Source organism: Chroicocephalus ridibundus, chromosome 7 (assembly GCF_963924245.1).
Source record: "Chroicocephalus ridibundus chromosome 7, bChrRid1.1, whole genome shotgun sequence".
NCBI classification, from domain to species: Eukaryota; Metazoa; Chordata; class Aves; order Charadriiformes; family Laridae; genus Chroicocephalus; species Chroicocephalus ridibundus.
Genome location: NC_086290.1, coordinates 51,294,374 through 51,307,594, shown reverse-complemented (window position 1 = coordinate 51,307,594; position 13,221 = coordinate 51,294,374). Strand labels below are relative to the sequence as shown.

General features: G+C 52.4%; 1 protein-coding gene across 2 annotated transcripts; it reads right to left on the bottom strand.

The window, feature by feature from the left end:
* Positions 1 to 7,431: 7,431 nt before the first annotated feature.
* DYNLL2 (dynein light chain LC8-type 2) lies at positions 7,432 to 13,221 on the bottom strand. Of its 2 annotated transcripts, XM_063341148.1 has the most exons (3): positions 13,063 to 13,221; positions 9,549 to 9,687; positions 7,432 to 7,832 (listed from the first exon to the last, which is right to left on the bottom strand). In XM_063341148.1, the coding sequence occupies exons 2-3, from the start codon at positions 9,678 to 9,680 to the stop codon at positions 7,695 to 7,697; spliced, it is 270 nt and encodes an 89-aa protein (XP_063197218.1). In that variant the 5' UTR covers positions 9,681 to 9,687; positions 13,063 to 13,221; the 3' UTR covers positions 7,432 to 7,694. The 2 variants fall into 2 exon arrangements, with proteins under 2 accessions (XP_063197218.1, XP_063197217.1); XM_063341147.1 differs by lacking the exon at positions 13,063 to 13,221 and having other exon boundaries at positions 9,549 to 9,701.

The following is a 13,221-nucleotide window of genomic DNA, read 5'->3' as shown; positions in this document are numbered from 1 at the left end:
CGAGTGCGTGCTGGGATTGCAGCCGAGTTTGGTGCAGAGATTTTGGAAACGCTGCTTCTGCCTCCCCCTTGTGCTCCTCTCCCCAAGCGTTATCTCCCCAGAGCTGGCAAAGGCTGGGATATTTCCACATCTGCCTTTCCTGGGAGGTGGTGAGGACCCGGGGGACACCGGCGGAGCCTAGCTGGTGGCAGCAGAGCCTGCAAATGCCTCCCTCTACACAAAACAGCGCAGACTTGCTTTTTGAGTTTTACACCCAAATCTGTTTTTATCCATTGCACGTTTTCAGGCGAGATGCTGTAAATGAACATTAAAACTCCCTGCCCCAGACCCGAGAGGGGTGAAGGAGCAGGGGCTGCCACCCTCAGCGGTGGGCCGGGTCCCCGAGCAGCTCCGCAGCCCGCGGGAGGCGGCTGCCGGTGGAGTGGGGAACACGGCACCCGAGAACGCGGTGACCTGCTGGGAGTTGGAGAGCGCGTCTCTGCTCGCTGCCGAGCCGCCAGCAACCTGCCAGGGATGCGCACCAAACATGAGCTAATCCCAACAAAAATAGGAGTGAAATCATAATTCATATGCATAATTCATGTGCATAATTTTATCTTCGCCGTGTATTCTCCGGGGATGTATTCTAGAAAATGCTGTTTTTCCCCTCCCCTCAACGCTCGCGTCCTTCCAAAAAGTGCCGTAGATGCAAATCATTGGAGGCAGCACGAGGTAGTAGCTTTGCTGGGTTACTAAATAAATGCTAAATTTGTCTGAGTTTCTAGCCTACGTCTTGGCAAGTTATGCAGATTGAAGCCGTTGTATAGACACGCAGGCTTGTAATAATCACAGGATTTTAATTGCTTTCATTGTGAACCCTGGCTACTGATTGTATCTGCATGGAAAACTCTTAACAGTTTGCACTTGCAAAGGCTAAAAATGTTAAACAATAATGGCAATTAAGAGATAATTATAGTTATTCTGAAACAAGGATTGGAGTTAAGGCTCCAAGAAGACATCCCAAACGAGCAGGAAGCGTTGCCCTGTTTACTGCCCAGACTTCAAGCTGCTTTTTCTACGCTGCGAGATCCGCCAGATTTAATTGCTTAATGATTTTCTATAAAATATTTAAGTAACGGGGTATCTTTAGCCAGCCCAGGCTCTGCCTGAGTTGCACATGTCAGTCTTGCTGGAGGACAGTGGCAGTGTCAGAGCCCTGGCCTGGCACCCGACACGTGCTGAGTCACACGCTGGTTTTCTTCTGCTAATTACAACACAGAAGAGGCGGAGGGACCCCCTGCCAGCACCCATGGGTGGGGACCCTGCTGGAAAGGGGCAGCATGGGTGCCATCCCCCAGCCCCGCTGCAAGCTGTGGTGTCAGAGGGACCCCTTGCAACGTGAGTCCAGACGTACCGAGTCCAAACTGACCCACAGAGGAGCTTTTGCCCAGGTCATTCTGAACCCTTAAGAGAAAACAGGACTTTTAAAACCGGATTTAGGATGAGGTTTTTGTCCTTGTCGATGCGTTCTGGGCTTTCCTCAAAAACAAAAAAGGCATTTATTCTTTTTTCCAGAGCTGTGTTCTGGGCCAGGTGCCAGCCGCCTGTGCGCAGGCTGCAGTGGAGGCACGTCCTGGCTGGGTGTCACCCTCCGTCCTTTCCTGCCGGAGCGGCGCAGCCAGCCAGGAAACCATGCAAGATGGGCGCGAGATTAAACCCCAAACCTGTAATCGAACACTTTGTGGAAAAACATCGGTGTAAGAAGGGATTTCCGTTCCTCTGACTCAGCTTAAGCAGCACAGGGCTAAAGCTGGGGTCACACCATGTGTACTGCCAGGCGCTCCAAATGCTGGCAAACCCCACGGAATCCTTTCATCGCACCCCGGCAGCACCTAACACTGCTCACCCCAGCCAGGGTCAGACATGGGAAAAGCCTTTCCCGATGGCCCCGGTGCAGTATGGCACCCGCACTAAGGGTGACGTGACGGCGGGAGCACGCAACCAGCTCTGCAGATTCCAGCCCTGTCCCTGCGTGGGACTCGGTTGCGGGAACAAAGGGCGGCTTTCACTGCACTCACCCCCCCGCGCCGGGACTGCCGTGGCAAATTCCTTGGATGCTTTTATGGGCTGCAACCAATGCACAGGGAGAGCGGGGCTCCCAGCAATCTCCTCCCCTTGAAAGCACTTCATTCACACCCAGGCTGGAAGGAGGTGAAAGAAAAGGCCGTGCACGTGTTTAAATGCAGCGGGGGCCCTGCTGCATGGAAGGGGGCTTGGATCTCTCCCCAAAAGCCTCCCTGCCCACAGGCCCAGGGGGAGGACACACAGCCTGGCCAGGGTCTGGGCAAGCAGCTGAGCTGCGGTCAGGCTGCTCCGCAACAGCCATAAATCAATGGAGATGCGTAAGCAAGGGAGGGAACAAAGGACATGGAGAGATGCCACGGCATTTGGCAGGGAAGGGCCACAGCAGCCGCGCCAGAGGATAGCGTCTGAGGAAAGCCTCTGACCAAGCCTGTGAGGGTCCCAGCCCCACGTCCTGCAAGGGGACGAGAGCTGGCCCCGCTCCCCGTTGCCTCCCCCTGCAGCCCAGCCCTCCAGAGAGACCAGTCAGCATGTGCCACCACTCTGGGCAGCAAGGGGCACACAGGGACGGGGGACGTGGCAGAGCATGACATCCCGCCTCACCCATGGCCCCAACAGTGCTCCCGGGGCACCTCTGCAGCACCATTGATTTTTCCACCAGGCCACAGCGAGCTCTGGTGCATTTGCTCTGAGTCCCCAGCACTAGGAGAGAGAGACATGGACTGCAAGGCCACTCCAGCAGTCGCAGGCAGGATACAAGCTACACCAGGGATGGATAAAACCCTTCCTCAAGCTCAACCCAGGGCCAAACCCTGCTGAGCAGTAGAGCAGAGCCTAGGGTTGGCCCCCCAGGGCTGCCCCTGCTCAGGCTGCCCTCAGGGGAAGGGACGGGGACCGGAGCAGGGTCCGGCAGAGCAGCTCCCTTCTTACCCCCCTGTGCTGGGTGCTGAGACCACCAGAGCTTGGTGCAGGAGAAGCATGGCGCCTGCTGTCACTAACAGAAGGGCTGGTAAAGGCACTGACCTGATGATAAGCAGTTATTTGTCTCGTTGGTAATGAGTTATTACTCAGCCTCAGCTAGACACTGCCTTAAGGGAGGAAACATCTGATCATCTTTTAATAAACACAGTTGGCTCCTGTGAGGCTCCTGCAGCTCCTGTATCTATAAAGCGCTCCAAGGCGCATGGCTTATGCACAGACACTGCTGCTATGAGTCACAGTCTGGGAAAGGGTGTCAGAAGCGTTGCTCAAAAAATAGAACAAAGCAGGGAAACCTCGGGTGGGCAGGGATGGCACAGCCCTGCTTCCTTCACCGTGTGCCACCGGCCTCCTAAGGATTTACCCGTCAGAGACAGAAAGTGAGATAAAAATGATTCCCACATTTTCTCTCTTCATCTCAAATCTCCCGCAAAAGCGCTGTGAGAAGGAACAGGTCCGCTGGGCACCGAGTTTACCAGCAACAGGCTCTGCTTCCACGTGCTTGGGGAAGACTGCCACTGCGATGGCAGCGCTGCAGGCTGGCTTTGCTGGGTGGGAGGGAAGGAGAGCACTGACCTCCAGCCCGGGTGTTCCCACCAGAGCAGGATGCCCAGGGTGGGAATGACATCGCTGTCACTTTGTTCCTTCCCAGAGTCCCAGGTGGTCACAGAGAAGGGGGAAGAACATTGTGCCAGGCAGGCAGGGAGCAAGGCTGGCTCTGACCGCTAACGGAGTCATACACCTTCTGCATCTTTACACTGTGCTGCCTCCGCAGAAGAGAGAATCCGAAATAACGTCTAGTAGTTACACACACGGAGCACAGCTACCAAAAACTAGCCCGTCTGCTCTTCTGTGTCACAAAGCTTTGCTTTCGTAAGGCCACATCTGGAAGAAATACTTGACACGAGGAATTGAATAACTTGGCTTGTACAAGAGAAAATGTGACACTCTCCCCAGCCACGAACTGCACCGTTACCCGCAGTGAAGGCACACGTACATCTGCAGATGCTGTCCTGCACCCAGACCTCCAGCAGCGACCTGCACCTCGGACTCCCCTGCAATCAGACATTCTCTGAAAGCTTGTAAGGCAGGACAGTAATGTATATTGAATTTACATTTAAATAGCGTTTTTGCCCAAAGACATCTGGAAGCAGTTTCTTTCTCCAGATGTTTCCCCCCAGATACATACCTTCCACTCAGTGCCCCAGATCCAGATGTTTCCAAATAGCTTCCTGACTCCATTGAAGCTGAGCAGCCGTCCTGGGGATGCTGTTGGCTGCTCCAGCACGGAAACTGTTAACGCTCCAAGGCATCGCACAGGACACCTGCGCCTGGTGGAAACTGGAGACAAAGTGGAGCCCAGCAATGGAAAAAGTCAAAGCCAAAAGCTGCGTCAGACAGCTGCTGGGGAGCAGGAGGGGAAGGCAGCAGGGACAGAAAGCTCCATGTTAAAACCTCACCCACCTCTCAGTCATATAGAGGGACACACTGCTTAACTTTAGGCAGTTTGTATCTTCCAGAGACCCAGTGGTAGGCAAAGGATGGTTTAAGGGGAAGGCTGGGGATGCACAGTACCAGTGCCCACTGCAGGGGTGACGGAGAGGTGAGCAGGGCTCGGTTTCACTGCCTAATTGCTAAAGGTGCGAACTGGAGCTTCTTTTCTTTAGCCTGAAGCAGGGCTCCTGCTGCAGTGACACATCCAAGGAAGCACCAAACCCGCTTTCTATTTGTGCACAGCAGCTCCAGAGCACGCCCTCCCTCCAGCCCTGCCAGGACCTCCAGATCCCACCAGGGACCGATTGACACCAGCACCACAGCCACTGGATACATTATGCTTTCCCACAGACAGAACTCAAACTGGAAGTTTTTCACCCCAGGTTTGGATTAACAGCCTGCTGTGCAGCTGGCAGTTTCTCTGCCACTTGCTTTGACTAAGCCCTGTGCACCAAGGCAGCTCCACTAGCCCAGCCCCACAAGGCTGTAAATGTTTTCTTGGAGCCGCAGCATTAACCCAGACCTGGCCAGGCATGCAGAGCCCCAGCACAGCTCAGCTGGAGCTTAAGCCCTGCAACTACACTGCCAGCGAAAAGGCTGGCTGGGACAGCATTACTCCCAGCTCTCCCCAAAGTAGAAACCACCTCTGCTTTTCAGCACTGCCAGGTAGAGGCTGTAGCAGATTGCCTGTGCGTAACAGCCACACTGCTGCTTGTTCAGGAGTTTTGGGTTCAGCTCATTTTATAGCTGCTTACAATGAGTCATGGTTGTCTGCAGCTACACCTCCCCTTGTTTCTCCTGCTGGTGTTACTGTCCCCCAGCAGAGCTGTTACACTGCTGTAGCTTGTAAGAGCCCACAGCTTTTCAAAAAGCTACCAGGGAGGCCACAATCCCAAATTTAGGTTGCATCAGGAGCAAGACAGCAAGCTAAGGGGGGGTTGTTTAAGGGCAAGCCCACAGCCCCTGCAGTGTGAGAGACATTAAGCACACATCAGCTTCAGGCACCTGGCAAGAGTTTCAGACCTCACCTTTCTACCTGGAGGAAGCCTGAAGGGGAAACCTACTTTCCTGCAGAGCAAGGAGACACCTTCGAGTATGTTCAGGAGCCAGGTCCCCAGCTGCTGTACCAGCCCCGGTCTGTTTGAAGTCATTAGGAGGTTGGTCCCAGTGCTTTCGTATCAAGGTTACTTGGCACAGAAGCACCCCATCAGGGCTGCAGCAGGACACACTCCCCTCAATCCTCCTTCTGGCCCAGTTCTTGAGCCAGGCTGGAGGTCAGGACCAGCACAGATGGGACACATACGCTCTTCAGGTCAAGCTTCTCCCTCTTTCTTTGAATCATCAGCATCTTCCAGGGCAGAGAACTTGCTGCTCACCCTCTCTGGACAAGTGCAGATGTTGCTTCACACAGCTGGCAATGACGAAACTAGAGGCTGTTTAAATGTGTCAATTCACCTTTAATGTTTGAAAAAAATAAATGGTATTTGAGCCATTGCAGTTATGAAGGGAACAGATCTTGCTCCACAAGAGACCGTGAACAGGTTCACATTAGACTCATGCTTGGAAAAAAACAAACCCAAAACATTCTCCTTTCAGATCCAGAGCGGAGTTCTGAATAGACACGACTACAAAAGTGCCCCAGACAGTCCAGGGCACATTACCCCAGTGCAGACATTTCCATCAACATGAATTTATGACAGCTACATTCTTTCTAGTTACAACATTGTTCTATCAATATTACAAAATTAGGCATACTTTGGATTTTGCACAGAGACAAGAAGGACTTTTACTTCAGGAAGTAGTCAACCTGGGTCATCAAGTCATTTCACAATGAAGAGCTCCCTTCACTCTGCCCATTCTCCCCCAGCAGTGACTTATTACCACCACCAAATTCATGCCAGAGACAAGTCAGGCTCACCAGCCCAGTGATATTGTCTATACATTAGTCAGCAAACCAATAAATAGACCTTATGACAAGCACCAGATATTTACTTGCCATCACACAGCAATTCTCCACACCCAGATAAAAAGAACTTCCTGCAGTGTAATCCAAGAGTCAGTACATACTAAGACAACATCACTGCTGAACCTATTGGAGACCAAGACATTTGTCTGCCTTTGAAGCAGATGTCATATGAGTTTCCTTCACACAAACATCACATGTAAATTTAAACTTCTTGGTACTGTGCTTTAAGAACAAAAGCAGATATCAGAACATGGAGGACAGCCCTCCAGAAATAGCTTATCAGCTACAGAAAATGAAAAAAGAGACAGTGGCCACTTACAAGTCTTCCACATGACTAGCTTGCTTTAAGGAGAGCATCAAGTTAAGGCAGTGTTGAGACAACTGGCTAAGAACATGCCAAATAGAGCTGTTGTCAGTAGTCACCAATTTGATATCCTACTCCATTTCAGGGGTGGGCCACCTGGCTTTAGATCTCAGTATCAAGGTCTAAAGACTTCAGCCACAGGATGCTGCTTTCTGCAGCAAGCAGCAACTCAGAGGGGTTTGTTGAAGTCTCCTAGACCAGGCTGAGTTGCTTACAGTCTAGATCAATGTTTCAGCAGAGCCAAAAATACAGTGATGGGTACAGAAAGAACACCAAGGGTGCCAGCTGCAAGTCTGTTTAATCACAGTCCGAGGTGGAGTTCAACTCATGTGAAAGCCACATAATCAAGAGCCACCCCACCAGCTTTCAGGGAAGGTCTAAGTACCTGCACTGAGGTTACTGGGAGAGCCAGCTCTCTACAGTCTGCAGGGTGGGTACAGAGGCTCACACTGGCTTTGCTCCTCGTTACAAGATTAACAGTCTAATAAAACTCAGTAAAGAAGTCAGGGTCTTTTGGCCTGCCCAAAGAAGTTTTCCCAGCCTCAAAGAAGGAGTTACCACTGAGGGAGCTGTTGTGGAATAGTTTTATTTCTTCCCACGTAAAGGCCATTGTTTAAGCATTTACAGGTTTCCTAGTGCAATACAACCAAAAAAAGCAGTAACAAAAAAATGCCGCCTTCTTCCCAGGCAACTAAACAGAAGTAGATTTTTACTGCAACATATACACATTAAATATAGTATACAGTCCATGCAGCGGCATAGCCATGTTAAAGGGAGTCGTGGCTTCAGCCATCAGTGCATTACAGTCCAAATTTCACTTGCTCCTACTTCCTATCCAGACTTGAAGAGAAGAATTGCAACCTGACCCAAGTAAAAATAGATGAAGTGCTTTGTCTCATGTGTTACATAGCTGCCAAAGTTTCTGCCAACAATGCAGTGCCAAGTTGGGTTGTATTTCTTGTCAAATTCCTGAAGAAAGAAAAGAGAGGCATTAAGGCCAAGAAAGCCCACATGAAAATAGTTCTAAGCACAAGTTCTTAGCTGGTTCTTTTCACACACTATCGCCTTTCCTCCCACCTACAGCATCTTTAGATTCCCCATCACAAGACACTATTATATTAAGCGAGGTAGTGACTGACACAACCAGACCTCTGCACTGTATTGTTTGAAGAATCCGACACAAGGAAATCATCTCCTGAGACTTAGAGCATCCATCAGCCCCAGGCAGAAAGCGCAGACCTAAGAGCTCTCCTTGGTACAGTGCTATTCAAGCTCTGTGTGTAGGCTAGCTCAGGAGAATATTTCTCCTCTCCCATTCCAAGCCCACTCACAAAAAATAAAAAAAAAAGATTTTGGCATGTCTGCTCCAGCAAGGCATTTGAGCTTAAAGGTCACCTAAAAAAAGGAAGAAGTCTGGCTTCTGCTGTTTGGGACCCTTCTTCACGTGAAGGAAAACACCTGCATTGAAAATGAGCAGGCAAATTCACAGGCCAGACAGCACATGATAGACCTAAGAGGTCAGAGGTAAGCAAGCTGAATGCTGGCTTAATAGTTAGTCCTCTACTCCACAGGTAAGACAGGGTTAAAGACCATTCTCCTCCCTCTAATTAATACACAGCTCCCAAGAACACCCTTCCCTCCCCTCCCCTGAGACAGAGCCAGAAGAACAGACTCAACATTCAAGATTAAAGCAAGTGTTAAGTCCTCAGACAGCAGCAAGACAGTTTGAGCTCTTTGCAGGTAACCTTTGAAGTAAGGAAAAGCTTTCTTGCCAGGGCATGAAGGTGCATCAAATTGCTTCCCTCCTCCCAACACACTCTCAGGAAATAAAGGCCAGCTTCTTTTTGGATGCCTTCTGTTGCACTCACTCACTTTACAGGCTGCACTGCCCCACGCACTTTGAGATAAGTCTTGACTCCGATCAAAGTGATCCGAGAAGTTAGGAGACACCTTTGAATCCTTCACATTCAAGCTTAGATTACAAGCAAGGCCCAAAAGCTAGCCCAGGTGCCAGGACCACATTGCCTATGAAGTCACACCTTCTTCCTTCAAAAGCACTTTGCCCAACCGTTCAGAGAAGCAGGTACAGAGGGAACTGACAGCTCCCCAGATGCCATCAAGCATGAGACTTCAGTTAATGGGCTCCTGCAAATGGGGAGACACCTCTTCACACGCCAGGGCCGCTGCTTATGCTGTTTTTAAAGCAGTGCCTTTCACAACCCTGCCAGCCAGCACAAGGCCCCATCCTCCTCCACACCGCCCACCCCGGAGCCAGGAACATGGCAGACAGAACCACACGTGCACAGCTGCCCACTTTGAGTGAGACAGAGTAATCCCACCCTGCGCTGGGACTGCAAGTCAAGCAGCGTCATCTATGGAGCAAGTCCTAAAGAGACTGCAGCCAGCTCTTTCTAGGCTGGCAAATCCAGAGGGACAGCACTCTCACCGCCTGCTCAGAGCTTGCCAGAGCAACAGACCAGGCCCTGCTCTGCCATAGCCCTCCTCCGACCTTGGAGAAGTCACTCTGTCCTCTTGGAAACAGCAGCAAAGCAGCAAAGAAAGCATCTTCCCCCTTCAAACACCCAAGTATGAAGTCTCAGACAGGCACTCAGGCTCATGACAGGCACACATACTTAAGAGCTTCAGGAAGTCTCAGCCAGAGCAGCCCCCTCATCCCATAGTTACCTTCTTTATATATGCTGCAATGTCCTTTTCTATGTTGTACTTCTCCATTGCCTGTGTAGCACAGTCTACAGCATCCTGCTGCATGTCCTCGGACATGTCCGCATTCTTGATCACAGCCTTTCTGTCAGACATCGTGAACCTAAGGCAGAACATAGATTCCTTTAATCCCTTCCCAAGAAAGGAGAAGCTTCCTGTGCATCAGAGGTTGTCCTCTCTATGGCAGGCTGCGTCACAAGCTGATACTACAAACCCCCCGTTATGGCCCAGGTGAGTTTATCAGGGCAGCCTACAGCAGTCCCAGGCTAAGGTGCCCCTTATAGTTGGAGCACTGTAGTTAGATCAGAGATAGCCCAACATCAGCACCTGCATTAAACACATGCAGAAAAAGCTTACTGTGTGGGAGGAGACGGGATCTGCAGAGAGCCACAGCCCTCCTATACATCAATAGGGTACAGCCAAGTTTGCCTTCCAGGTGCACTAGTGGTTTGGAGCATTATCTGTCCAGAGCCTTGCAAGCAATGGATCCCAGACTGCCTGTCTCCAGCAGGGAAGCTCAGGAAGCACGTTAACAACAGCAGTGCTTTTATTCCACCCCATGCCAGGAGTTACAGTTACTGATGCTAGTTTAGCCTGGAAGGAGGGCTGTTCCACATTCAGCCTATCATCATTCCCTCGCCACTGCTTTGCCACTGAAACCCAGACTTCAGCTGCTCCCATGGGACAAAGCCGGTCTGACTAGCCAGAAACAGGTTAACCTCACACTGCAGCCTAGAAACAGGGGCAGGGGGACGCACACGCCACCACAAAGCTAGCATAGCTACAGCCTGGCAAAGTGGCCTCCTTTCCCAGCCTCCCTGCCTGTGAACCACAACACAGATGCTAGAAACCAGCATGCTAGTGCTGCCCATGACCTTTAAGAAACTAGAGTGTGGTATATTAAAGCCAAGCGTGTAGCCCCCTTCACTCTTCAGGTGCTTCGTACATCACTGAAGCCATTTATACATAGATCAGCCATGGCCTTTCCAGGGAGGCATTCAGCATTGGGAAGATTCCAGTGCAGTTCATATTATCCTAAAAAACAGGTATTTGACAATCCCAGTCCTGCGGCCTTTCTTCAAGCTAAGGCCATGACACATGCCCTAGGGAAGGAGCCCTGTGCAGTCCTGCTGCTGGCTTGCACACTCCAACACCCCTGCAGGCACCAGAGCCCTTGCTCCCAAGCCACACGTGAGGCCTGGTCAGGAGGCACACGTTATCTGGGGGACCGGTCAAGCGAAGGTCTACACTGAGAAGGACCACAGCTGCTCACCTTGGCAGCAGGTCTTACCAGAGCATATTAAAACTTTGTGGGAATAAGCTTCTTAATGGCAAGGAGTGCCTCCAATTAAGCCTGCATAGCACCATTAAGTTTCCTAAATCCTTTTACAGTGCTGTAAGTCTTGAGTGATACTACCAAGCATGTTTTGAAATAGTGAAACTACACATTTTTAGCTCTACTGAGGAGTGAAGAAAATCTGCTGCAATGATCGCTTCCTGGAACAGTCCCAGAAAACTGAAGGAGTAGCTTTGTTACAGCAATTAAAGGAGCCTGCTATCCAGAGAGAAAGAGAATCCAGTTACATAATTGCAGCCTATGATTACAATACTTCAATTCTTCACTCTGCCTGCAGTTGAAGACTTCTATTGCAACCTTAATTTATACATTTTAGATAAAATGTTTAATAGAGCACTGCTATTAGCATACACTAATAGCACCAGGAGGAATGACAGGAACTGAGCTCAAATGCCAACAGAGAGCATGCACCCCTACCACATCTCTGGAAAAGCCACTTACAGGCAGTTTGCTCCCCTCTGTGATGTGGTTTATGCCTGTGGGTGTTAGCTTGTGGCCCAGAAACCCTGGCAGGACAGGACATGGCTCAGAACAGCCCAACCAATGGCCTGTAGATTTCAATTCACTATCCAGGAATTTGGCAATCCCTTGGAAAAGTCCTCTGGGGGTCCAGCCCACAGGAAAAGCTAAGTACCAGAAATTCACTTGTGGGTCATTCCTCTGGGAAAGCCTCTTTAGGTGAAGACGGGGAGCAAGCTCTCACGCCCATCAGGCCTTTGCACACCTCCACTGCACGCCAAGTTCAGGGGACATTTACCATTACATAACCAGCCACGGAGTGACCTGCAAAAAGCATCTTCCTTCCTCATTGTTTAGGCAAGGAGCATCTCAGTGCAGGCCCACACCGCCGAGGGCCAACAGCGCCATAGAAAAAACCCAACAAAACAATTATCCTTCTTCAGTAGAGCTGCAAGTGCTGGCCAGCCTGCCCTCCCCAGCACTGCACTGCTCCAGGGCACAGCATCTTTGGACAGAGGGTGGCAGCCAGCTGTGCTGCTGGAGGGATGGTCCCCAGCACCTGCTGTGGCGCCGGGAGAGTGCCACCCCATCCACCCACCGGAACACCACAGGGCAGGACCCACCTCAGCTTGTTCCCCTGTGGGGTTACAGAGGCACCGTCCCTGCAAGGCACCACATACTTTTATCCCTAAGCCACAAGATCACAGCTATCCCTCAGGGGCTTGCCACCCAAGTCTGAGGAAAACCACACAGCCCCAGCATCCAACCCAGAGCAGGACAGGCCAGAGAAGGGGTTATAGTACAGGTCCAGCAGCCAGCCCTTCTCCAGCCCAGGGCAGGATGGGGTCTTGAGGAAGGAAGACAAGACCACAGCCCTAGCAGACAGTCCAGCACAGGATGAGGCCTTGGGAGTTAGGGATTAGGCCCAAGGCAGCACCCAACCCTTCCCTCACCAGGGCAGGATGAGGCCTTGGAAGCAGTATGAGGCCCAAGCCCAGCACCCGACCACTCCCCCAAGAGGACAGGATGAGGCTTTGGGAGGGGTATGATGCTCAAGCTCAGCATCCACTCCTTCCCTCACCAGGATAAGATGCGGCTTTGGGAATGGGATGAGACACAAGCCCCCACACCCACTCCTTCCCTCCCCAGGCATGAAGGAGCCCTAAGACTGGGACAAGGCCCAAGCCCAACACCCACCACTTCCCCACCAGGACAGTATGGAGCCTGAGGATGCAGACGAGGCCCAAGCCCAGCACCCACCGCTTCCCCCACCGCGGCCGGAGAGGGCCCTAGGAAGGGGGTGCGGCACAGCCCCTTCCCCATCAGAGCAGAAGAGGGCCCGGGGAAACGCTCCCAAGAGCCAGGCGCATGTGCAGGCCGGAGCCCTGCGTGACCTTCACGGGGGGAGCCCCGGGGCCGCCCGAGGCGGCGGTGACCTTGCCCGGAGCGGGGCCGGCAACGCACCGGTAGCAGGCCACCGGGGCGGGGCAGTCTCCGAGCGCTGCCGGCAGCTCCCCACGGGCAGGAGCCGCCCGCCGGCCGGCCTCCCCGCGACCCTCTCCCCTCAGGGCGGCCCCACCGCTACCTCACACACGGAGCGACCGAGGCCAGGCGAGGCGCCGAGGTCCCCGCCGCCCCGGCCCGGCGGAGAGCGTCGCTCACCTTCACAGTGACAGGGCCACCCCGGGAGGGCGAGGCACCGAGGAAGAGAAGGTGGGAGGAGGCCCGGACCCGCTCGCCTCAGCCCGCTCCGCTCCCTGCGCCGCGCCGAGCGCTCTGCGCCCCGCCGCCGCGCCGCGCTCAAATACCGCCCCGCCCGCT